The sequence below is a fragment of the Trachurus japonicus genome, chromosome 7 (assembly GCF_045865225.1).
Source record: "Trachurus japonicus isolate A0001 chromosome 7, Traja_1.0".
NCBI lineage: Eukaryota > Metazoa > Chordata > Actinopteri > Carangiformes > Carangidae > Trachurus > Trachurus japonicus.
Window position 1 is genome coordinate 31,259,782 of NC_140913.1, and position 24,074 is coordinate 31,283,855.

Below are 24,074 nucleotides of genomic sequence, written 5' to 3' on the forward strand. Positions count from 1 at the left end.
ATTAGACAGCGTTTCTCCCTCTTCTTTTCTTTTTGTTTTTTTTTTCTCTGAGGGAATTTGCAAACCTCTATCGGATTTGTTTGGTGCCTGCCTGCCTGGCTGTGCAGAGAGAGATTTTTCCTCTTCTTTCCCCAATCCCAAGCAAAGCGAAGGCGCATAAAACGCGGAGGGGAATGCAGCGGTAACATCACCACGCAAGTTTTCTGGATCCGTGAGGCTCATCAGCCGCAGAGACACTCAGAAACAAAGAAAAGAAAGAAAGAAAAAAGCCCAAAGGTAAGGACATTGAACTCGTCATCGCGGTTTAACTTTTAACTCCTGTTTAGTTCAGTTGAGTTACTGTGTAGTTAGTAAATAGGCTTACGGCAGCGCGAAGGGGGAGAAGGTGACTGACTGAAGTGCACGCATTTGTTCGGTTCCTATTTCTGGATGTTGAGTTCACAGGTAAGTGCGCACTCCTCAGCGGAAAAAAAAAGAACTAGGTTATAGAAATCCTATAATTATATATATTTATTTTTTTTGAAAGGGAGACCAGACCATATATTATTACAGCAGAACTTGTCTTGTCGGTGCCACCCAGCGCAGAAAACCAGCTGAAATAACCATCATTCATCCAAAACTATACAACAATCAGGCCATCACACACAAGCTCAGCTCTTATATAGCCTCAGGCAGCGTTTAATCTTTTAGTCATATTTTCTAATTGGTTATTTTAGATATCTTTGAGATATTGCAGTGGGAATAATTACCCTCAGTTTCCCTTTCTGTCTTCATTTAAATGACAGTAGATTCAATTCAGTAGGAGTAATCATATCACACTGAGATAGATTCTTTGTGGGCTGTGGATAATTTGCTTATTATTAACAATAAAATCAAATACTGACTTTAGAAGTGTCTGTGCTGATATATAGTTATATGTTATGTATGTATATTAATAATGCCTTTCTTCACATACCGGTATAGCCACACAAAGCTATAAACGCGGCTAAAAAAGGTGATTTAATGCTGTTTTTAATACCTGTGAACCTTCATGACATGAAAAATGAGTGCACATAGAATTTTGATGGTGCTTACAGGACTATGAACAGCACTTCGACACTGTTTGATAAGAGGAACAGGGATCAAGGCTTCCCTGGTGAGAAGATATATGGCAACTGTGAGATTATGCCAGGAAGCCTGTGAGCCTTGTTTCCAATGGCTTCTGGTTTTAATTTCCAATTGCTCACCAAGCCAGCTGCTGCAGTTTCATCACAATGTTGGGATTTTTTTTTTTTTTTTTAATGAGGACATATTTCTTTTTCTTTTATAATTGAATGTGTCACATGTGGATTTATATCTTTCTTGTGAAATATAGTAAACATTTTGTGAAATCTCACTCATTTTCCCCATGATTACCCTCTTTTTCTTCTTACCCCCTCCCTAAAAGCTTTATTGTGCCATGTGCCCACCAGAGGCCTCGGCTACATGGATGTCATGAGAGAGAAAAGAGAAAGAGAAAAAGCCCGTGGGATGGCTTATAGCCCGAGCAAAGCACACCTTCAGGGAGACAATTTAATGGATGTTATGGACTCAGCTTTTAGTATTCATAATTTATATGGGATCCTCTCCAGCAAAGTGCAGATACATAATGAATGCGGAGTTAAGGTCTAACAGTTAGGCTACGTTTCAACACCCCTAAACTGTCAGAGATGGTTTCGGCGACGACTACCTGTTTTCTTTGAACTGTCATGTACTTCACTCGTCAACTTCTGAAAGGAAAAGTAGCTGTACGCGCGGACCTGAGACGTGCTTTGTTGAAAGAGTGAGCGAGCCGGCGAGAGGCAGGGAGGGAATCACTGATGGGCATCGCATCCCATCACACCACATCACGGCCGGTCTTGTTTTTAGACAGATTTTCTATGTAAATGTGGGTGAATTAGTTAGAGTAGAGAAAATAAAACATGTTTATGCACAAGATGAAGATAAAAATGACACTGAGCTCACTTTTCTTTCAAGGCTTCTATCACTTTACAGTCTTAACACACACCTCACTACTGTTACACTTTAAATAAATAATAGGGCTGTCATATTTTTCAGAGCAGGTGTGAAGGTTTGGACGTTGTTCAGACTGTAGCTATACCTCTCGACTTGGCAAGCTGCAGGCCAAACTTCTGATCAGAGAGATCAGAGGAAGAATAGAATGAAAGAGAGACAGACAGACAGAGAGAGAGAGAAAGGGAGAGAAAGAGAGTCTCTCTTGTCTCGTCTGTCCTCCCTTCTTCTTTTTCTGTCTCCTATTCCTCATGGGGCACTCTTATTATAATAATAGTTCAACAACTCCTCTCTCTTTCTTTTTTCTTCCAGATTTAGATCTCTGTGGGCTACCTGCATGACTGTTACCATGACAGCATCTGGAGCCCAACTCCTCCTGTTGGCCCTGTGTGTTTACAGAGGCTCGGGCCTGCAGCAGTCTGCTCCCAGGGTTCGCCTCTCCTTCAAAGGTGAGCTCATACAGATTAACCCAAACTCTCCTCTGACCGCAACTCTTCTAACAACACACACAAAGTCATGCACACACACACACACACGCGCGCGCACACACCCACGCACGTATCCACACCACTGCACCGGTTTTGCTTCCTCTTCTTCATACATATGTAAAGAACCTATTTCCTGCCACATGTCAAACAGAGCAACGCTGAAAACAAAAGGTGGATATTACGTGCGGTTGGTTACTGGTGGTTGCCCTTCGACAGAATTTCTTCCCACACCCTAAAAAAAAAAAAAACCCACGCACACACATTTTCATCCGACCTGGCGGTTCTTCTCCTTCTTCTTTTTCTTCTTTGTTTTTGATGTTTGACACCTCGACACAAAAAGGAAACACCTGAAATATGATCAGGAAAAAAAAAAAAAAGCAAAGCGTTATTTCAGAGTGTTAATGTTTTGCCCCGGGGCGGTGGGCTGTAGATTGAAGCAAAGGGACCGCGTTTCCAAATCTTTTTGTGTGTGTGTGGAGCTTTTTGGGATTTTCCCGGTTCCTCATTAACTCTAATTGCAGGAGATTAAAGTTACAGATGTGAGGATGACACGCTTGATCAAAACAATGCCGGATGATTACAGTTATTTCTGCAGCGCTCATCATATTGTCACTTCAAATGCACCTGTGCATGTGGATGACGTGCACGCTCATCAAAAAAGAAAAGAAAAAACCCACAACGTCACACCTGAAGTACCTTTGAGGCGTGAATTAGAGGTTGGGATCAGATTTTTATAACATTCCTCAGTGCTTTGATGTGGAGGTGGTGAGTCCTGGGTCAGGTCTAGACACATAGTCCACGTATGTTGTTGGTGTCTTATCTTTTGGTTTGTTTTTTTGTTGGGTGTGTTTTTTTTTGTGTGTGTGTGTGTGTGTTTTTTTTGCACTGCCATGATTTAATGAGAAACATTTCATGATTTCATTCACTGTAAACAAGAGACATCTGAAGCAGATTAGAGGTGAGCTATCAGGAGGTCTGTGCTTAATATTTTCTGGCAATCGTCATCATGCAGTGTTGTTCTGAATACAACAGAGTTTGTGCGACTGAAACCAGCTGTGTAGATGCTGCTTTGTATAAGGGGGCAGTCGTTTTTTATACGACCTTTAACACTAATACTTTCGGTAAACAGCTTATACTCTCCAGTCTGTGTGCGTTTCTTTCTTTCTTTCTTTTTTTTGTGCACAGTTAGTTCACAAAGTAGCGGTCCGACCAATTACACAAGTTTGGTCTTGAACTTTTATCGTGTTCCTTCCTGCGTAGGATTCAGGAATTCACATCGGTCGACGAGCTCCTCATGACAGATTCATACACCGGAGGCTCGTGTAAAACAGCTGAGAGGTGTTGAATTATTAGATTGTTGCTCCTGAGCTCCTGTAGGCCCTCGCTCACCTCCCCAACACCACCCTACCCCACTCCCTCTCCTATAATGCCACACAAAAAAAAAGAAAAGGGGAGGAAAGTTGGATTTACTCCCCAACTGTTTTCTGCCACTTGGAGGTTTTTTATTGTTCATTGTTTGTGACAGCGAGCCTCTTTGTTCCTTGAGGCGCCTGTGGAGGAGGTATTGGGGCGGCTGGAGAGGACATGTGACTCCCTGTGAGGCCAAGGCCGTAATTACCGTATACATTCGGGGGGACACATCCCCCCCCCCAATATATAGCTAGCTGATTAAAAAATACAAAATAAAAAAGTATCCCATGTGTTTGCGAATTTACCGTACTTTCCGGACTATAGAGCGCACCTGACTGTAAGCCGCACCAGCTAAATTTTAAGAGAAAATACATACAGTATATAGGCCGCAGGTTTTCACGTTGTAACATGAGATATTTACACAGAAAGACAGTAGAGAACTGTGCAAGTCCGCTCACTTTTCCACTGTTTTGGTTACGTTCCTCTCCTCCATGTGCATTTGTTTACAACAAAGCTGGCGAAAAATCAATAAATGGAGTGACCGGATAACGTTACGTCACAAACATATACGATGTTACGGCGTGTGTGTTTGTGTAGTCTTAACCGTCATAAACAAAAGATTACGGGTTACGGAGCGCGTTTGTGTTGCGGTGCTGCAGAGACGAGAGCTGGGACACCGGGGCGGGGAAAAAAGTAGCGGCTTATAGTCCAAAAAGTATGGTAGGCCTATACAGTATACTGTATATAGAAAGAGAGAGATTTGGTCCCCCCCAATGTTGACTCCATGGTTACGGCCTTGCTGTGAGCGAATGAGCCATCAAGGAGTGACACTCTGGGTGACACACACACACACACGCAAGAGGGCCTGCAAGAGGATAGAGATCTCATATTGTTTCCTCTCCTAACCGGGAAGTTGTGTCAGCCGTGCGCACTTCAAAGGGAGCAGGAGGGGTCGGGGGGGGGGGGTTTGGGAGGGGGGGGGCTGACTGGGATTGGTTTAATAGAATTAGTCAGCGTTGCTAGAGAGCAAAATGTGCAGTGTAATTGAAGCGGGTGTTGTTTTTTTTTAGGAGCCCGTGCCCTCACGGTGCTGTCACCAGTTTGTTCATGCTTGAGATAGAGCTGGGGCCTAAACAGCAACAACGGGTCATTAGTGCCTTAGTGACAATATGTTGTCAGGTTGTAACATGAGAGCTCATACTGTAGTGGCCTCCATACTTGAATTGTCCGTCCTTCCCACAGTGTTTCCCTGTCAGTGTCAGAATGCTGTCAGGGGATAAGTGTTTGCTGAATGTTTACCAGATGATGGCAGTACATTGTTTGCTATTTTTAGGAGAATGGAGACATGTATAGGGGTGTGGTGTTTCTACATTTAGCCTCTTCTTTCTGTGAATCTCCACTATGGCCCCTACTGGTCGTGGAGCCCGCGGTGTGTCAGAGGCTTGTTATCCTGTGTTTACCTCTCAGGGAACAGAACCGGACCTGGAGTGAGTGAGTGGTGAGGCTCCATCCCGTGTCGTGTCGCGTCGCGTCGTACCGGAGATCCGATTGCATCGCTTATTTTAGTGGCACCTTGGCTGCATCCTGTTAACATTGACCTCAAAAAAGGAAGATGGCTGGCTGGCTGCAGGCTCTTTTATGTAAATAAAGATTGCGCTTCCTCTTGAATCCCCCCCGTAAGCCGGCTTCTGAGGGGCCTGTGTGAACATTTGTCATTGATATAAGCCTGCTGTCTTTAACATGCCTCCACCATGTCTCAGTCTGCACACATGGTTGTCAATATCGTGCACATACCACAGATGTGTGACTGTGTGAGTTGTTTTTTCATGTGCGTAAAATGATGCAATGGATTGTTGGATGGCAGAATGGAAAAAAAAAAAGGCGAGGCGAGGCGAGGGCTGCACAGAGTCCATTTGTCTCGCAGCAGATGAAAATTGTTCAATCAAAGCTTTCAGGAGAACAAAAAAAAAAAAAAAAGGGGGGAGAAACATTTTCCACTGCAGCGTGTCCTAACAGGTTCTGCTCTGCTGAACACAATCCCGATCTTAAGAATTAGCAGCGAGCGGCGTTCCACTGACCGTGTTTCCCCACGGGGACCGGCGGGTTTTTTTTTTCTTCGTCTGCACAATGCAGCAATGTGGCGCCTTCAACTCAATCAGACAGTCAGGACGCATGAAATATTGAGATCTTAAAAGCGAATGTGTTTCCTAAAAATGCTTCTAAAGTTGAGTTATATTTAATCGGTGACACACATTTTCCAGAAAAGAAGTGAGAAGAACATCAAGGGACCACGAGTTCATCCAAGTCAGTAATGAAACATGTTAAAGGCATAAAGGGAAATGAAGTGAGGAATGGGGAGGGAGGTTAGGGTTAGGGGTGACAAATGAAGTGGAATAACGAGTTTTGCAAACTTTGTTTTTTTTTTCTCTCACCACAGAGCTGATGGACACTCGGGCAGCGCGGCCTTTCAGTTTCTCCTTCAACACCAGCGACTACCGCATCCTCCTGATGGACCAGGACCAGGGCCGGCTCTACCTGGGCAGCCGGGAGTACCTGGTGGCCCTGGACATGCACAACGTCAACAAGGAGCCGCTGATTGTGCGTACAAACACAACACAACACAATACAAGCACAACTAGTCTAGTAGGAAGGAGGGGTCCCAATGTCCCCGAGACAAACATTTTTGAAACATGGTTTTTAAGGACCCTTATTTAAAGCCCCAGTATGTAACTTATTTGTTTTTTTATTAGCAAAAATCAAATATTGCTTTCATAAATACGTATTTCACTGAAGTCGAATCACACCCGCATACAAATGAAAGCTTTCTCGTACCTTAGAATGAGTTGTTACAAGTCGTGGGTCACGTAAACAATACGACATCACCATGACAACATATTGTCACGCCTGTATTGTTTTGCCTCGTGCTGGCGGACCACTTGTTTACATAGACGCTTATTTGTCCTGTTACATGCAGCGTCTGTTGTCTGTCTGACGTCTGCCCGATTTCACATGAATGCAACATCAAGAATACGTTCTGATATGCAACCGCACCGCTAGATGGAGGGAATTCCTACACATTATACCTTTAAGGACCCCTATGGTGTCTACTTAAGATTTTTGCTTGTTGCCCGGGTCAACTAATGTCCCATGGGGGGTTTTTTGGCGGCCAATTTTCATAACTCCTAAACCAGACATCATACAAAGACAAACACATTTTTTATGATAATTATGACCCCAGGAATCAAATGGAAAGGTCACTGAGATGGTAAAACCACTCTTTATCAGAGAAAAATGAACTCTCGAGTAGTATTTTCGTATAAATTACTCCAAAAAAGTTCAGAAATGTTTTTCAGTCCATAATTTCTCCCTTTTAATAATTCCGGTTGGTGCTGTCTTTTAGACCGATGGAAAGCCTGATTAGTCACCTTTCCAACGAGGTACAACTTGTAAGGGTTGTGCATTCATGGAATGAGCGACAAAGCTAAACGTGTGGGAGCGACCAATAAAACACCAATAATACGCCAATTTTCATAACTCCTAAACCAGACATGATACAAAGTCGAATGAACATACTTTTTCTGATAAACACAACACAACACAACACAAACTCAACCTGATTGCTTATTATCGCTGAACCTCATCTCTGGATTATGTCTCTTTCTGTTGACAGATCCACTGGCCGGCGTCTGCGAAGAGAAAGGGGGAATGTCAGATGACAGGAAAGGGAAGACAGGTGGGAGGATCATGTGTTTACATCCTGCTCTTTCACCAGAACCTGTGCTTTCATGATGTTTGAATTCCATTTGTCTTACTCTCTTTCTCTTTCTCTTTTTTTGTCCAGGGAGAGTGCGCCAACTTCGTGAGGCTGATCGAGCCGTGGAACCGCACCCACCTCTACACCTGTGGGACGGGAGCGTACCAGCCCATCTGCACATTCATCAACAGAGGCTGGAGGGCAGAGGTGAAAACACAAAGACGTTTACAGCAAAAAGAAAAGAAAAAAATCGTACCCAGACTTGTAGGCCTGCAGAGCTTTGTCCTGCTAAATATTTCAGGACTACAAACTGGGACACTGATTTGTTTGTGATTTCCCCATGTTCCCATGTGACGTCTATTTTTATGCACGCTCTCCCCTCCGTCTAATCTGCCTCTGCAGGACTACCTGTTTAGGCTGGTCCCTGGGTATGTGGATTCGGGGAAGGGAAAATGTTCCTATGATCCCACACAGGAGAACATTGCAGTTCTAATCAGTAAGTCATGCATTATTTACGAGCAGAAAAAAAAAAAAAGAAAACAACACAACACTCCTCTTCTTTCAATCTAATCTGTCCTTTATCGCTCCGATCGCCTCGTCTTATCTCTCCGTCCTCTCACCGTCTCACCTCTGCAGATGGTAACCTGTACGCGGGCGTCCATATTGACTTCATGAGTACAGATGCCGCTCTGTTCAGGACCATGGGAGGGAGGACAGCCATCAGGACGGAGCAGTATGACTCCAGGTGGCTCAACGGTGAGTAAAGTGTGGGGGTGTGAGGAAGGAAAATGTTGCTGATTACAGGTTACGGTTCCTCTCATTTCATCTGACAACCACTTGCCTCAATCCTCCCTCCCTCCCTCCCTCCCTCCCTCTGCTTATCTGTCTTTATCCCCCCTCAGAGCCTGTGTTTGTTCAGATCCAGCAGATCCCTGACAGTGCAGAAAGGAACGACGACAAACTTTACTTCTTCTTCCGTGAGAAGAGCCTCGACTCGAGCGGCGGGGCCAGCCCCAGCGTTTTAGCCCGGGTGGGAAGAGTGTGTCTGGTGAGCTGAGAAAAAACCACATTGTGCATGTAGTGGAAAAAGAAGAACAGGGGTACCTTGTAATGTGAAACGTGTCGTACATATTGAATCATGACCTAATTTCCTCCCTGTCTAGAATGATGAAGGAGGGCAGAAGTCCCTGGTGAACCGCTGGACGACGTTCCTGAAGGCTCGTCTTATCTGCTCCGTGATAGGAGAAGATGGAGTGGAGACACGATTCGATGAACTACGTGAGGCTGCGATAAAAGAAAAAAAATAAATAAAGCAACTCATTGCATTTTAATTGCAGCGAGAGATACTGAATTTGCATATCGCTGTTCTTCGCTCTTCTCTTCTTCATCTTCTTCTAGGGGATGTGTTTATCCAACCCACACAGGATGAGCGAAACCCCACGGTGTACGCGCTCTTCACCACAGCGGGGTGAGTCCTTTTTAGAAGCTTGGTTAATTTACACCTCACCCCAACCTCATCACAACTTTAATTTTAGGAGAGGGGTGCAAAAAGTGTGTCTCCCTCTCTGACAAAAATGAAAAACAGCACGCACATCCAAAAAACCCATGTCGGGTGGGTGCTGGACCAACGCAAGCAAAGTATGAAAACAAAGCAAAGCAAACAAAGATGAGTTTGTATTGTTGTATTGTTGTGGATGAGCTTGTATTGTTCTTGGTGGACTGCCGAACAGAATTGCCCTCTGGGATTAATAAAGTTGATCAAATCAAATCAAATCAAAAGCATGAAAACAAAAAGAAGGGGGTCCGCAACACCATATGGCTCCAGTGCAAAAACATGTATGATGTTTCGAGCTCTTCTTCAGATGTTAAGAGTACTAACAGAGACAGACGCCATATTTAAAAGTCACGTCATACTCACACACCTGCTATGCATCAGCTCCAATCAGTAAACAATCATCCATTAACACTGATTGTGCAGCAGTTACTCGTACACATTACACATTACTGTAAACATAGTACACAGAGGGGTATATACAAAAATATCATTAATACAGAAATATATATACATCTAATATGAGTTTATGTAGGAGTTCAGGCTGTGTACACTGCAAAAACTCAAATATCTTACCAAGAATATTTGTCTTATTTCTAGTCAAAATGTCATTTCTAGTCAAAACAAATCTCATTATACTTAAAATAAGAAACATCACATTAAAAAGTAGCTTGTTTCTAGACAGTTTTTACTTCTTTCGAGTATATTTTCACTTGAAATAAGTAGAAAAATCTGATAGTGGAGCAAGTTTTTCTTTCTTATTAGAAGCACAAAAAACTTTCACTGGCAGATTATTCTACTTTCAAGTGATTATTTGTTTGAAACAAGTGAAAATGAAATAAAAACAAGTAAATTTTTAGGTGATGAGTCTTATTTTAAGTGGAAAGAGATTAGTTTTGACTAGAAATGAGACATTTTGACAAGAAAAAGGACAAATATTTTAGGAAAGATTTTGAGTTTTTGCAGAGTAGGCCGTCATAGGACATAGAACAACAAATTAGAGGCGCTTGTCTTTAAATATAGAAATGTAAAAAGGGAATAATGCTACAGTAGTCTTCAAGTGGAGGGTACAGTATTGATAACATGATCATCAGCAATGGAACAAAAAACACCAAATATGCTGAGGTCATGAGACTCATCTCAATAAATACATCAAAAATATAACTGGTCCGAGGAGAACATAGCAACCAAGCAGCCACCCAGTAGACATCCCCCGAAAAACATCTCAGACTCATCTCCAGATATCTCACAGAAAAACATAACACATATGTCTCAGAACATCTAACACAGAATCTCACAGAAAATCTCACAGAGAGACTCACATGTATTAAAGTACTAAAGTCCATCTCTGACATTCATTGTGTGTTTCTCTCTCTCAGCTCTGTGTTCAAGGGCTCGGCGGTCTGCGTCTACTCCATGGCCGACATCCGCAACGTCTTCAACGGACCCTTCGCCCACAAACACGGTCATAATTACCAGTGGACCGAGTACACCGGAAAGATCCCCTACCCGCGGCCTGGAACAGTACGTCAGCAGCAGTGGTGTTGTTATCCTCCTTAAAGCAAAAATCAATCATCAACCTTTACACAAGCCTGATTATTTAGTGCATAAGTGCATAAACAAACTCCACCCGCTCCTCTTCCTCCCTTCCTTTCCTTCCTTCCTTCCTTATTTCCTTCCCACCCAGTGTCCAGGAGGAACCTTCACTCCCGGCATCCGCTCCTCCAAGAACTTCTCGGACGAGGCGGTGGATTTCATCAGATCCCATCCCCTCATGTTCCACCCGGTTTATCCGATCCACCGCCGCCCCCTGGTGGTGAGAACCGGCGTGGACTACCGCTTCACTGCCCTGGTGGTGGACCAGGTGGACGCTGTGGACGGACGCTACGAGGTGCTCTTCCTGGGGACAGGTGAGACGGCAACAGAGCTGAAGGTTGTTTGATTATTGATTATTTTGGGGGGATTTGAAGTCAAAATTTTAATTTATCTCCTTTGTAGATCGAGGCACCGTGCAAAAAGTTATAGTTTTGCCCAAGGACCCGATCAGCATGGAGGAGCTCACGCTGGAGGAAGTGGAGGTTTTCCGGGTATGTTTCAAAGACGTGACCCTGAAGTGACTAAAAAATACTCTAATATGTGACATTGAAGTTTATATTATTTTGTTTGTGTGTGAATTCACAGACCAGAGCTCCTGTCAAAACAATGAAGATATCTTCTAAAAGAGTGAGCACATTCCTCCTTATCTCACATATTTCAACACTCACTGAGTTACTTCACTGCAAAAACCAATTTTCTTGTTAAAATGTCTCATTTCTAGTCAAAACTAATCTCTTTCCACTTAAAATAAGACTCATCACCTAAAAATGTACTTGTTTTTAGATCATCATTTCAAACAAATATTCACTTGAATAGAAAAATCTGCCAGTGAAAGCAAGTTTTTTGTGCTTGTAATAAGAAAGAAAAACTTGCTCCCCTATCAGATTTACTATTACTTATTTAGATCTACTCATTTCAAGTGAAAATATGCTTGAAAGAAGTAAAAATTGTCTAAAAACAAGCTACTTTTTAATGTGATGTTTCTTATTTTAAGTATAATGAGATTTGTTTTGACTAGAAATAAGACAAATATCCTTGGTAAGATCCAGTGTTTACTTTTTTATTTGCACATTATATAACCTGCATAAACAATGAAAACAATGAAATTAAACATTGTGCAGGAGAGGTGGAAGCCAAAAAAGGCTTATGAAAATACCTGCCCTATGTAAAAAAAAAAAAAAAAACAGTGGTGGTCTTCAAAGTAAGAAGATAATACAGAACACTGCAAAAACTCAAAAATCTTTCCAAGAATATTTGTCTTATTTCTAGTCAAAATGTAATTTCTAGTCAAAACAAATCTCATTATACTTAAAATAAGACTCATCATATTAAAAGTAGCTTGTTTTTATACAGTTTTTACTCCTTTCAAGCATATTTTCACTTGAAATAAGTAGAATCAGTGGAACAGTGGAACAAGTTTTTCTTCCTTATAACAAGCACAAAAAACTTGCTTCCACTGGCAGATTTTTCTACTTATTTCAAGTGAAAATTTGTTTGGAACAAGTGAAAATGATCTAAAAACAAGTAAATTTTTTAGGTGATGAGTCTTATTTTAAGTGGAAAGAGATTAGTTTTGACTAGAAATGAGACATTTTGACAAGAAATAAGACAAATATTCTTGGAAAGATTTTGAGTTTTTGCAGTGAAATTCATGACATAAAAAATAGAGAAAAAGAAAAAAAAAAGACCAATTTACATGAAAAAATGAAAGATACTGAATTAGTGTTACAAAGCGTTATAAAGTTACTTGTGTTTCACTTGTGTCGCCACAGCAACAGCTCTACGTGTCGTCGGACGCGGGGCTGACCCAGGTGTCGCTGCACCGCTGCGACGTGTACGGCAGAGCGTGCTCCGACTGCTGTCTGGCCCGGGACCCCTACTGCGCCTGGGATGGAGAGAGCTGCTCGGCCTTCACCCCGTCCACCAAGAGGTCAGAGGCTGCGTCGTCGTCGTGACTTCACGCTGCTCTGTTTCTTTCTGCAGCATAAAGCTCAGAGTCATGTTGATGAGTCCAGACTTCAATCTGAATCTGAATCTGAATCTTTTGTCTCAGGAGGAGCAGGAGACAGGACGTTAAACACGGCGACCCGCTGAGGCAGTGCAGAGGCTTCAATGCAAAAGGTGAGGCAGTCGTTTATCTGTGTTTATTAAAGATCATAAAGAATTTATATCTTTTTATTTCAAGTTATTGTTTCTGTCTGAATGAATGAATGAGGAACTCCCTATTATTTATTGACTATTAATTGATCTGTATCTCGCACTTCTAAATCACATTTTATCTTGTTTAATATTAATAGTGTTGTTATTGCTCATTGATGGTACTTTTCACTTTTGGTACTTCTTCTACTTATTCTCCATGTCTTTGGCACACACACACACACACACACACACACACACACACACACACACATATATATATATATATATATATATATATACTGTATATACAGTATATATGTATTCAAATATTTTTATTGTACTAAGGTCACCTTTATCATGTTAAATCCTTGCCGTGTTCACTGTAATCTGAATCTACCTATCTACCTACCTTGACCTTGACCTTAAAGGTCAGCACTACAACTTTTTCATCAAAACGATTGATTTTTCAAAAATAATACATTCACAGAAGTCTAGAGGGGCCCACAATAATAGTATTCATTTTAGCCTACTGATTTTTCTTTTAAGTATATAAATAATTGTTTTATAAATTTTACCTAGTCCAAAATGTATAAATATTCACATCTGGTTACGTTGGCAACGTTGGCATGAAATCTCTCTGTGCCAACAGCATTCGTACATTGATGTCATGCAAGCCGGAGCTCAGGCCGAGCCAGATCGTGATAGCCATAGACATATGTCTATGGTGATAGCTCTGTGGAGAAAATAGCATCGTGCTAATGCTAATGCTAACTAACGGTTACCGGTACTGTAACGTTTACAATGCAGGCGCGATGCTGCGGGTTTGTCGGGTTCGTCTGCAGGTGAGTTAGTGTGAAATGATTCAGATGTGTTTCCAGTCATAAACACCGGTGCTGCTGCTCGTTAAATACTGTTAGTGTTAGCTTAGCTTAGCTTTAGCGACTAGCCGCTACCTGGCAACCAGTACAATTGAAGGTTGTAGCAAGAGCGCGGGCGAGTGTGAGTGCAACACTTACAGGCCGGGAGGAATTAAACTTGTAGCTAACACCTTAAACCTTTAACCTTGACCTTTGACCTTTTTTTCACAGTGGAGAAACGTCTGAGGGAAACGGTTCAGTTCGGGGTGGAGGGCAGCAGCACCTTCCTGGAGTGTCAGCCTCGCTCTCCTCAGGCCACCGTCAAGTGGCTCTTCCAGAGGGAGGGGAAGAGGAAACTGGTGAGGACGAGCAGAAACACTTCTTCTGGGGTATCCTCCTTGTTGAGATTTTCTTGTAGATACAAAAAAAAATCTGAAATAGTTTGCAGGTAGTTGAATTTAGTTACTTTCAGTCACTTAATGCTAAGCTAAGCTAACCAGATCCAAGCTATTCCATCAGACATAAACCATTTGTACAAACTATCCTTTACACTATGTATATATTCTTATTCAAATATTGTTTCTATTTTATTCTTTCTCTTATTCTTATTTCTATTTACATTGTGTGTTATATGCTGCTCTGCAGAGTAATTTCCCAGCCTTGGATCGATTCATATATTTTCTTTCTTATCTTATTTTGAAGGCATCAGCCTCTTTAAACTCACAGTCCCCTCTCTCACTTCATTTCTATGTTATTCTTCTTTCCACAGCTCAACCGCGTGTCAGGCGTACTGAAGACCAACCACGGCATCCTGTTGAAGTCTCTCAACCAATCAGACGCCGGCCTCTACCACTGCCTCGCCACAGAGAACAACTTCAAACACACGGTGGCCCGCATAGCGCTGCGCATCCTGGACCGAGACATTGTTTTGGCTCTCACCGCTCAGGACGAGGACGAGGAGGACGAGCCGAAAACTCGCCAAACGGTGGCGGCGGCGGCGGCAGCGGCGGGGGGGCTGTACCCTCAGTCGCCGCTCATCTCGACGCCTTTCCCTCCCGAGATCAGACTGATTAACCAGTACTGCCAGTCCTACTGGGAACAGCTTAGTCCCAAACAGCAGCAGCAGCAGCAGCGCAAGCGAACCAGCCGTAGGCACACAGAGAGCCAGGACCAAGGCCTCGGCTAGAGGACACGGGGGCTGACGCTGTCCAACACTGGCCTGTCTGGACTTTACGGTGGACTTTTGTGTTTGTGACATGCATGTTCGGGCGTCACCTCCACTCATTAGGGCGGGTGACGCTTTCGTGCTGTCGTTAAAAAGAACTGTATTGGTGGTTTTGCAGGTGTCAGCCGAAAAAAGAAAAAAAAAGAAAACACAGATTGTTTTATGTTTATGTATTTTTGACAACCACTTTTCAAAGAAACACTGTGCTCGCTCTTTCTTTCTTTCTTTCAGGTATCAATGCACTGCAAAAACTCAAAATCTTTCCAAGAATATTTGTCTTATTTCTTGTCAAAATGTCTCAATTTTAGTCAAAACTAATCTCTTTCCACTTAAAATAAGACTCATCACCTAAAAATTAACTTGTTTTTAGACAGTTTTCACTTGTTTCAAACTAATTTTCACTTGAAATAAGTAGAAAAATCTGCCAGTGAAAGCAAGTTTTTTATGCTTGTAATAAGAAAGAAAAACTTGCTCCACTGTCAGATTTTTCTACTTATTTAAAGTGGAAAATTTGCTTGAAAAAAGTTTTAAAAAAGTGTCTAAAAACAAGCTACTTTTTAATGTGATGAGTCTTATTTTAAGTATAATTAGATTTATTTTGACTAGAAATTACATTTTGACTAGAAATAAGACAAATATTTTAATTTTTGCAGTGTGGTAACTTGTTCTTTTGTTGGTACATTCAGGTGATTGTCAGAATCTCTGTGGAAGATCAATATTTTAGTCCAAGAAACAACAACAAAGAAATACACTTAACATACAATCTTTTTTCACAGTGTCCACATTTGCGTATTATTATTATTATTATTATTAGTCTTTAAGGTCGCCCCCATTGGCATAACATTACATAAAAACAGAGACGTTTGCACCACTGATTGTCCTTGAAAGCACCACAAAGGAAAAAAGTTTTCAAAACGCAACTGGATTACCATGCAACTGCTACTGTTACTATGATAAAAAAAAAAATAAAAAAAAGCATCACATATTTCAGGCAAGTTTGTTGTTTTAGAAATATTTGACTGTCAATGCAACATGCAGTTACCAGGCTCTTACATGCAAAACCACAAGTATGGTCGGTCTTTGGTCTTTTTGAGTATCTTGAAACAAAAAAATGTAATATATTGATTGTGAATATAATATATATGGTCATTGGATTACTCTTGTATTGTATGAAGATAGTATGATGACATAAATGCAGATGTTGCATGCTGTTGTTTGTATCCGTCATTGTTTGTTGCAAGTTGTACATTTTACTGTTCTGATTTCAACCTCGGTGTGTGTTACGATGTTTGTACGGTGTAACGTATTCTGTTAAGCTAATTCCATTGGATGTTGTCATATAATGGCGCCCTTACTGTCCCGTGCTCTAGTGACATTACAGTATGTGAGTGTTTCTGATATGTATAGCATACAGTGTTCTTCCAGTTATGCACTTTTGTCGGTGGCGGTATTAGAGGGGACTTTGGGGATCTTTGCACAGATTGTAATGAGAAAATGATACATAAGGAACATAATTTTCATGTACAGTGTGAGTATGTTATTACAAAAATGGGAATGAAACTGGCTCAGATTTAGAAATGGAATCGGTGGTGTTCTGTCATAAGCTGTATTTTACGTCTTTTTAAAAAAAACGTGGCTCTTTGCAGTGGAAGCACAAGGAAAAAAACGAACAATGTTTTTCCAAGCCAGAGCCGCCAGTTCACCTTCGTTGTGAGTTAAGTTAACACAGTGCTACGTGCTGTCATGCTGATCAATCCTACACTGGAAATGTTTTAACAAAAATATATAAACATTTCAGAACTCTCTCACGTGTGCCCGTCACAGTCCTTTTTTTTTTTCCTTTTTTTTTACACATTGAATGACTCGTTTATTTCATCACCCACAGTTTGTCTTTTCTTTACATGGCAAAATTCCAGTTTGCAAAATTCAAACAACACATTGCAACCCAGAGGATTCAATTCAATCAAATCACATCACAATCAAATCACAAAGGTCATCATGACAAACATAAAAAAAAACAAAAAAACCTCTGCATCAGTCGTCCCATTCGTCGTCGTCCTCGTCTTCATCTCCACCCTCTTCCTCGCTTTCATCTGAAAACAGACAGCAAAGTGTAATAAGGGCTTTGCTTTACCTTTTATTATTATTTCTTTGTGTGAATTGTGCAAAATGGTGATTTTTAACTGTCTGATATTTACCAGAGGAATGGATGACTTTACTCCTCTTCTGCATGACCATCATGAGAGCGCCAACGATGCCCTCGCTTTCTCCCCCGCCTGAAGATGATGGAGGTGGTTCAAGGTTGTCTGGCACCTAAAACACACACCATGAGAACAGTGTTTAAAGATGAATAACCCATGACTGCACTTGTTTATTATAGAAATATCACATTTTGGAGGCTCTTTAACATATATTTGGGTGTTTTTCTTGCCTTTTGGCCCCTTAAATATGATAATTGACAAAAAAAATCTGTAATTTTCAGGCTCACTAGGTTGAAATCCACGTGGTTTTATGAGATGTTCCTTCAGATGTCTTCCAGTGATGTAACTAGCTCTTGAATTTGCATAAACCAACCCCTCCCTGGTACCGGTAGAAGGGGCGGGGCAAGCACTGACTGATTTGCATTTAAAGGGGGCATATTATGGAAATGTCACTTTTTGAAGGCTCTTTAACATATATTTGGGTGTTTTTCTTGCCCTTTCGTCCCCAAAATGTGAGAATTGGCAAAAAAATCTCTAATTTTCAGGCTCCCTAAATTGAAATCCATATGGTTTTTCAAGCTGTTCCCTCAATTGTCTGACAATTATGTCATCAGTTTTCGAATTTGCATAATCCCACCCCTACCTGTGAATACCTGTACAGGTAGAAGGGGCGGGGCAAGCAGTGGCTCATTTGCATTTAAAGGGACAGATACTGAAACCAGCCGTTCTGAACAGGGCAGTTTTTAAAGAATGAAAAGAGCTGTGATGTTTGATCCTTGGGGGATTTTGAACGAAACATGTCACAGACACCTGGGAACTATTACCATTTGTGGAAAAGGGGCAGAATATATCTCCTTTAAAGGGATACACCAACTTTTTTTTTTCGTGTCTTGCCTCACTCCCGAGTCCATGACAAGCAGATAGACACCATCCTTTCGACTGTGCGTGCAGTAACAAGGGAGATACGGGCGGAGCCTGTATCGCCCGTAATTATAGCTTTTGACCGATCTCGTCCCGTTACCGGCATTTGACCGCTCAAGATGCCTTACCGGAGAGTTTTGTCAGCTCTGAGACGAAGATCGGCCCGCCGGTTTCCGTTTAGAGTTGCTGAAGAGTTTCTCTGATGACTTTAGGTGGAGGCAGGCTAACACTACCTATACACTTCCAGTGTTTGAGCTAAGCTAATTACGGGCGATACGGCTCTATCACCCTTGTTACTGCACGCACAGTCGAAAGGATGGTGTCTATCTGCTGGTCACGGACTCGGGAGTGAGGCAAGACACGAAATGTGTTGGTGTATCCCTTTAAGACCTGTTCAGTCATGTCAGGTGTTGGTATCATTAAAGGTATCATGTGTTGGAGGAAAAGAAGGTGCTTTATTACGTTTTTGAGCTTCTTCCCCAGGCGGATCTGATCCAGCAGAGCTCCTCTGCCGCTGCCTCCTCCTCCTCCTCCGCTGGGTGCAGCTGCAGGTGGAGGAGGCGCTGGGAAACCAGAGGATGGAGGAGGAGGCGGGAAATCTGAACAAACAGGGGCCGGTGGAGGAGGAGGTGGGGGTGGGGGAGGAGGAGGAGGCGCTCCACCTCCACCTCCACCTCCTTTGCTGGCTGGAGAAGGAACCGGAGGAGGTGGGAAACGCTGCTGCTGGCTCGGCGGCGGGGGAGGAGGCGCGTGGTGGCCGGACATGGGGGGAGGGGGCCGGGCGGAGGGGGGGGAGGGCACCGAGTGTGCAGGAGGAGGCGGTGGGAGGGGGCCGCCTCTGTTCGACAGAGGTGGCGGAGGTGGCAGGCCGCCGCGCGCATGTGGAGGAGCAGCAGCAGGAGGCGGGGGGCCGCGGGAGGGCTGGCCGGGGAGGGGGGGCAGGGGGCCGGAGCGGCCGCGGGGCGGCGGGGGGGTCGGGGCTGAGAAGTTGGAGCCTGGCACCGGAGGCAGGGGGCCTTGTCTGCCAGGTGGTGGGGGCGGAGGTCCAGAGCCTGAAACACAGAGGAGGAGGAGGAGGAGGAGGAGATATTATCCATCACTATTCAGCTGGAGCTTTTCGACCATCATCATATGCGAACTAAGCACCTGAGGTCCCAAAGATTAATTAACTATTTTAATTTTATAGTGCGTAACTTCTGTAGATCCCTAGAGAAATCCTGTATAATTATACAAAAACCCTGAATTGTTGTTGTTGCCCATTGCCATAATCCCTATAGTCATAGCAGTAGGTTCATTACCTTTAATTGTCGGTGCAAGCTATTTTTAGAACGGCGGAGCAGAGCCGTGAGCTGCTCAGAGCTACGCTATGGAGGCTAATGGGATTTCTTGGTTTCCCTCATCAAACTCATCAAATACACAATCCAACAACTCCAAAATGCTCTGCTCCCCCGTTCTAAAAATAGCTTGCACCGACAATTAAAGGTAACAAACATACTCCTAAAACTATAGGGATTATGGCAATGGGCCAATTTGCCCAAAATGTTGAACTATCCCTTTAAAATAAAAAAAGCAAATGTGTTTACAGGAAATGCATTGTCTATTGGTTCATTTTGCTACTTCTAGTAGGCCTCAATGACATTCAGTATCACCACTCAGTACTCAGTGAGTGTAAATCAACCCAATGCTCCACTTTTAGCTGGATTTGGTTCCATTTCAGGTTAAAAACCAAACATCGGGTTAAAAACATGCCAGACTAGGAGGATAATTGGCAATGACAGATTCAAAAAATTTAAATAATTTTATACTGGGTGCGTAAATGATCAATATTTAGTATCATTGGCAGTAGGGCCTCAAAATAAAATCCTGCGTAGGGCCCCATGCAGCGCTGACCATCACACAAACCTGCACACAGCAGTGAGATTGATAAGCAGGCCGGTAGAAGACGACGCGGCTCACCTGCTCTGTTCACCTCCCGCTTGACGGCCTCCATCCCTCCAGCCTGATCGATGACGTTATAGATGAGCTGCGAGGTCTTCTCATCCCTCATCTCCGCCTCGCTGATCCCGGCCTGGGAGAGCAGCTTCATCAGATCTGGGTCGAGGTTGTTGGGATCCCAGCCAACGTGACTCACATGCCTGACGTTAACGGGAAACAAAGAGAGAGTCGAGACTAGATGTGATATTGCACAACAACAACAACAACAACATCCTCTCAAGATGTTTATCAAATGACACAGAACGCAACACATTCATCAGCCTCAAAGTAGACTCACTTGAATCCACTGGGTGCTCCTATGTCTGCTTTGGACAGTTTGGGGAGCTTCTTCTTGTTCTTCTTGTCCTTCTTCTTGTCTTTGCTGCTCAGGGACAGGGAGGCGGGGGCGGGCGTAGGCACCGAGCGGTACCGTGAAGACTGGATGTCCGGGTTCTGGATCTCTACTGTGGCCATATGGAGAGACCCAGGGCTACCTATTGATGCTTTTAGAGGAGATACGGAGAACATATAAGTTGGTATTTTTGCCTGAGCACTGCAAAAACTCAAAATCTTTCCATGAATATTTGTCTTATTTCTTGTCAGAATGTCTCATTTCTAGTCCATCACCTAAAAATTAACTTGTTTTTAGATCATTTTCACTTGTTTCAAACAAATATTCACTTGAAATAAGTAGAAAAATCTGCCAGTGAAAGCAAGTTTTTTTGTGCTTGTAATAAGGAAGAAAAACTTGCTCCACTATCAGATTTTTCTACTTATTTCAAGTGAAAATATGCTTGAAAGAAGTAAAAACTGTCTGAAAACAAGCTACTTTTTAATGTGATGAGTCTTATTTTAAGTATAATGAGATTTGTTTTGACTAGAAATGACATTTTGACTAGAAATAAAACAAATATTCTTGGTAAGATATTTGAGTTTTTGCAGTGAGGTGGTGGTAAAATAAAAGTGGAGGAGTCACGCACCAGCTGGTGGTGGAGGCAGCGAACCTCTGTCTGCAGTGACAGGAAACAGTGGAGGAAGAGAGAAAGAAAGAGCCATGGTTACTCTCACAGTCTGCTACACATGTAAATACAGGAGCATGTCTCTATCTATATCTCAGTCTACAGGTAGATTACAAGCTTACCACTAGGTGGCGGGTGGCGCTGTTTCTTATCTGTGAATAACAGAGGAGGGAGAAACCAATTAGTGCTTTAATGATCACCAGCATCCATCATTTATGCATCGAAAATACCCTGAAATAAAATTTAAATGAAAAAATATGTTGCTATTTATCAAATATAAATAGAATTTTAGCATCTACTATTAGAAAAATATAAATATTCAACAGAAATTAAAATGGATATCAATTGTTTTCCTGGTTGCAATGGAAATAATAAGCACAAGAACATGTATAAAAACATTTTTTAAAAATGCAAAGCCTATAGGTTATGAATAAATGTATTTTATGCTCTTTAATATGTTTAAATTGTGTTCTTTTCTCTCTGAGTTTCTATTCCTTTTTGATATTGCACATTGTTTCTGTATTTCAATCTTGCTGTTTTTATGTAAGCGTCTTTGAGCATCTGTAAAAGTGCGTTATAGATAAAATGTATTATTATTATTTAGACATCAACCAGTTTTGGCCTTGACCTCACTGACCTTGACGGTTGTGTCTTTGGCAAATTTTTTCCTCGACAGCACTTTGGAAAGCCTCGGCCTCCTGTGGCTCAGCAAAGTTCAGTCCCACCTGACAGTCCTGTGTTGGGTAACAAAATAAAATCTTCTCTCAAAACAACATTTCAAAGATGTGTGACCTGTGCTGATGATCTGAACACAGATTATGTTTTCAGCGCACCGCTTCCAACCAGTAACAACAGACAACGATCAAAGCTGCAGGAAGAGGTGGAGTATAGATACTTACATCTGCAGCAAAGGTATGAAAGTGCATCTGTGGTGAGGAGTAAACAAGTTGGTTGTAGAGCTCCTGTTCCCAAACCTGACGTCCTGCCTGTGAAAATATATTTACAGAGACATAACAAATAAATACTTTGCAAAGACAACACATGAACAAAAATTAAATAATTGAATAATTGAATTAAATAATAGAGATAATTTGTTTTTCTTTGTTGTTTTTTGTGTTTGTTTTTTCATATACGAAAAGGAGTGGGAAAAAGTAAAACTTATTTACTCCCAACCCTTATTCATAAATTAGCTATCAAGCTTTCTTGTCATTATAATCTATATACAATAAACTAATTTATGAGTTTATCTAGCTGGATTTATTCTAATATTTTATCACTAATCTTTATCTCTCTAATATATAAGTATATACATATTTATTCTAACATATTATCACTAATCTTTATCTCTCTAATATATAGTCATATATATATAAAGACATATACAAACACATACAAAAACAAACTGAAGGTATAATACCTCACATTCAAACTGTTCAATTCCACAGATAGGAACACAAAAGCTCCTTCTTGTTGTGTGTATATTCTGGATTTTGAAATTAAATTTTAGTTAAAGTTATAACCCCCCCTTCCCTTTCAACGCATAATTACCTTTAAATCATACATCCGTATGAAGTAGGAGCGCTGAGGGTTGTCTTTGACAAAGCACACCACTCCAGTGTGCTGCAGGCTCCAGACGTTGGGACTGTGGGGCAAAGCCATGAGCAGCTGTGCAACTGCAGTGGCCATGGACTGAACACACACACACACAAACACACACAAACACACACACAGAGACAACACAGGCATTGAAAACAGTGCTGATAGGGCAACTTAAGAGCAACTTTATCTCAGTCCACATGTAAATCTGGTGTTTTGTGGTGATGTTTCTAATCTACCACTGCTGATGTGAGTCCTTAGACAGTACATTTTCATATTTAGTGTTTTGTGTCTTTGTTTTATGGCAGCGCTGCAGAGGGTAAAAGCGACGGTGACTAAAGCGAGGCAGGAATAAAGCAACTTCTGCTCTGCAGCAACACTCGACGCTGACAGCTTCTAATTCTGACACAGAGGAAGAAATGGTTCAGCCACCATTTCCTGATACCGCTACCTCCTGTTTTTTGATGACCTAACGTCAGCAGCTCCTTTTTAAACTGCATTTGCATCCGGCAAAGTAGATCTTACACTTTAAAATAACACTTGACATCAAATTTACTCTGATATATATAATTAAAAGTGAAAAGTAAGTGAAAGAAATAACAAAAAACAGGCACAATACATGTGAAACTACATGGCTGTTGGTGGTGAGGTTAAATATGAAGTGAAAAAGCTTTCAACTGAAGGGTCACCTATGTGAGTGTGCCCATTAAAATTCAGGTAATGATGTTAAACCACTAAAAGGAAACAGGTCTAGAGGAGTGGAAACGGTTTACATTTCTACACAGCAAACAGTACAACTGCTACTGTCTCAGCAGTGTTTGTCTTTCACATTGACACTAAACTCTTTCCACCAAGGACAAACACAAATGAGGACAGATAAAGCAGATATATTATGTCACAGTGTTCGACTCCTCTCCTCCTCTCTGAACTTACAGCACACCTTCTGCCCAGCAGGTCCTCCAGCTTCTCATTCTCCTGCAGGCTCAGCAAAGAGCTGCGGACGCCGTCTGATTTAGATTTAGATCCGCGGCTCATAGTCCTCTAATAAAGTTCTTCCCGGGGTTTATCTAAAAAAATTAATGTTTTACAGCATTTGAAAAAGAGCGTACGTCGCCTACACTGACAGAAAACAAGGCTCCCCAGTCAAGGAAGTTTCTCTTCTCTGTTCTGTACGCACATCATTTCAAAGCAGGAAATGGGCAACCGCACTTCTCTAACCCCCCACTTTTCTTCTTTCTCTCAGACACTGAACACAGATGAATGTGTTACTTCCATTTTCAGTGTGAGGCAGTACGAAGATAACTTCCTAAT

General features: G+C 42.0%; 2 protein-coding genes across 3 annotated transcripts; one reads left to right on the forward strand and one right to left on the reverse strand.

The window, feature by feature from the left end:
* Positions 1–355: 355 nt before the first annotated feature.
* LOC146985110 (semaphorin-3F-like) lies at positions 356–15,347 on the forward strand. Its single transcript, XM_085782841.1, has 18 exons — positions 356–444; positions 2,344–2,480; positions 6,367–6,527; positions 7,600–7,662; positions 7,771–7,890; positions 8,086–8,179; positions 8,320–8,439; positions 8,586–8,731; positions 8,847–8,961; positions 9,082–9,151; positions 10,615–10,759; positions 10,923–11,145; positions 11,234–11,322; positions 11,417–11,458; positions 12,604–12,761; positions 12,885–12,952; positions 14,059–14,186; positions 14,597–15,347. Exons 2-18 carry the CDS (start codon positions 2,369–2,371, stop codon positions 15,011–15,013), a joined length of 2,271 nt encoding a protein of 756 aa, XP_085638967.1. The 5' UTR covers positions 356–444; positions 2,344–2,368; the 3' UTR covers positions 15,014–15,347.
* Positions 15,348–16,680: 1,333 nt separating this feature from the next.
* On the reverse strand, positions 16,681–23,932 carry wasb (WASP actin nucleation promoting factor b). Of its 2 annotated transcripts, none has more exons than XM_085782846.1 (11): positions 23,704–23,932; positions 22,716–22,856; positions 22,067–22,153; positions 21,805–21,901; positions 21,290–21,319; positions 21,129–21,158; positions 20,447–20,651; positions 20,131–20,309; positions 18,637–19,226; positions 17,251–17,365; positions 16,681–17,145 (listed from the first exon to the last, which is right to left on the reverse strand). In XM_085782846.1, the coding sequence occupies exons 2-11, from the start codon at positions 22,851–22,853 to the stop codon at positions 17,087–17,089; spliced, it is 1,530 nt and encodes a 509-aa protein (XP_085638972.1). In that variant the 5' UTR covers positions 22,854–22,856; positions 23,704–23,932; the 3' UTR covers positions 16,681–17,086. The 2 variants fall into 2 exon arrangements, with proteins under 2 accessions (XP_085638972.1, XP_085638971.1); XM_085782845.1 differs by having other exon boundaries at positions 23,697–23,932.
* Between the last annotated feature and the right edge of the window lie 142 nt (positions 23,933–24,074).

Excerpts from the sequence above, each read along its gene's own strand:
- LOC146985110 (XM_085782841.1), top strand. The coding sequence starts at position 2,369 with ATGACTGTTACCATGACAGCATCTGGAGCCCAACTCCTCCTGTTGGCC. Across the intron at positions 6,528-7,599 it reads TCAACAAGGAGCCGCTGATT|ATCCACTGGCCGGCGTCTGC; the intron begins GTGCGTACAAAC and ends TTCTGTTGACAG. Across the intron at positions 8,732-8,846 it reads GGGTGGGAAGAGTGTGTCTG|AATGATGAAGGAGGGCAGAA; the intron begins GTGAGCTGAGAA and ends CTCCCTGTCTAG.
- wasb (XM_085782845.1), bottom strand. The coding sequence starts at position 23,798 with ATGAGCCGCGGATCTAAATCTAAATCAGACGGCGTCCGCAGCTCTTTG. Across the intron at positions 21,320-21,804 it reads CCAAAGACACAACCGTCAAG|ATAAGAAACAGCGCCACCCG; the intron begins GTCAGTGAGGTC and ends TGTTATTCACAG. Across the intron at positions 21,159-21,289 it reads GCGCCACCCGCCACCTAGTG|ACAGAGGTTCGCTGCCTCCA; the intron begins GTAAGCTTGTAA and ends CTGTCACTGCAG.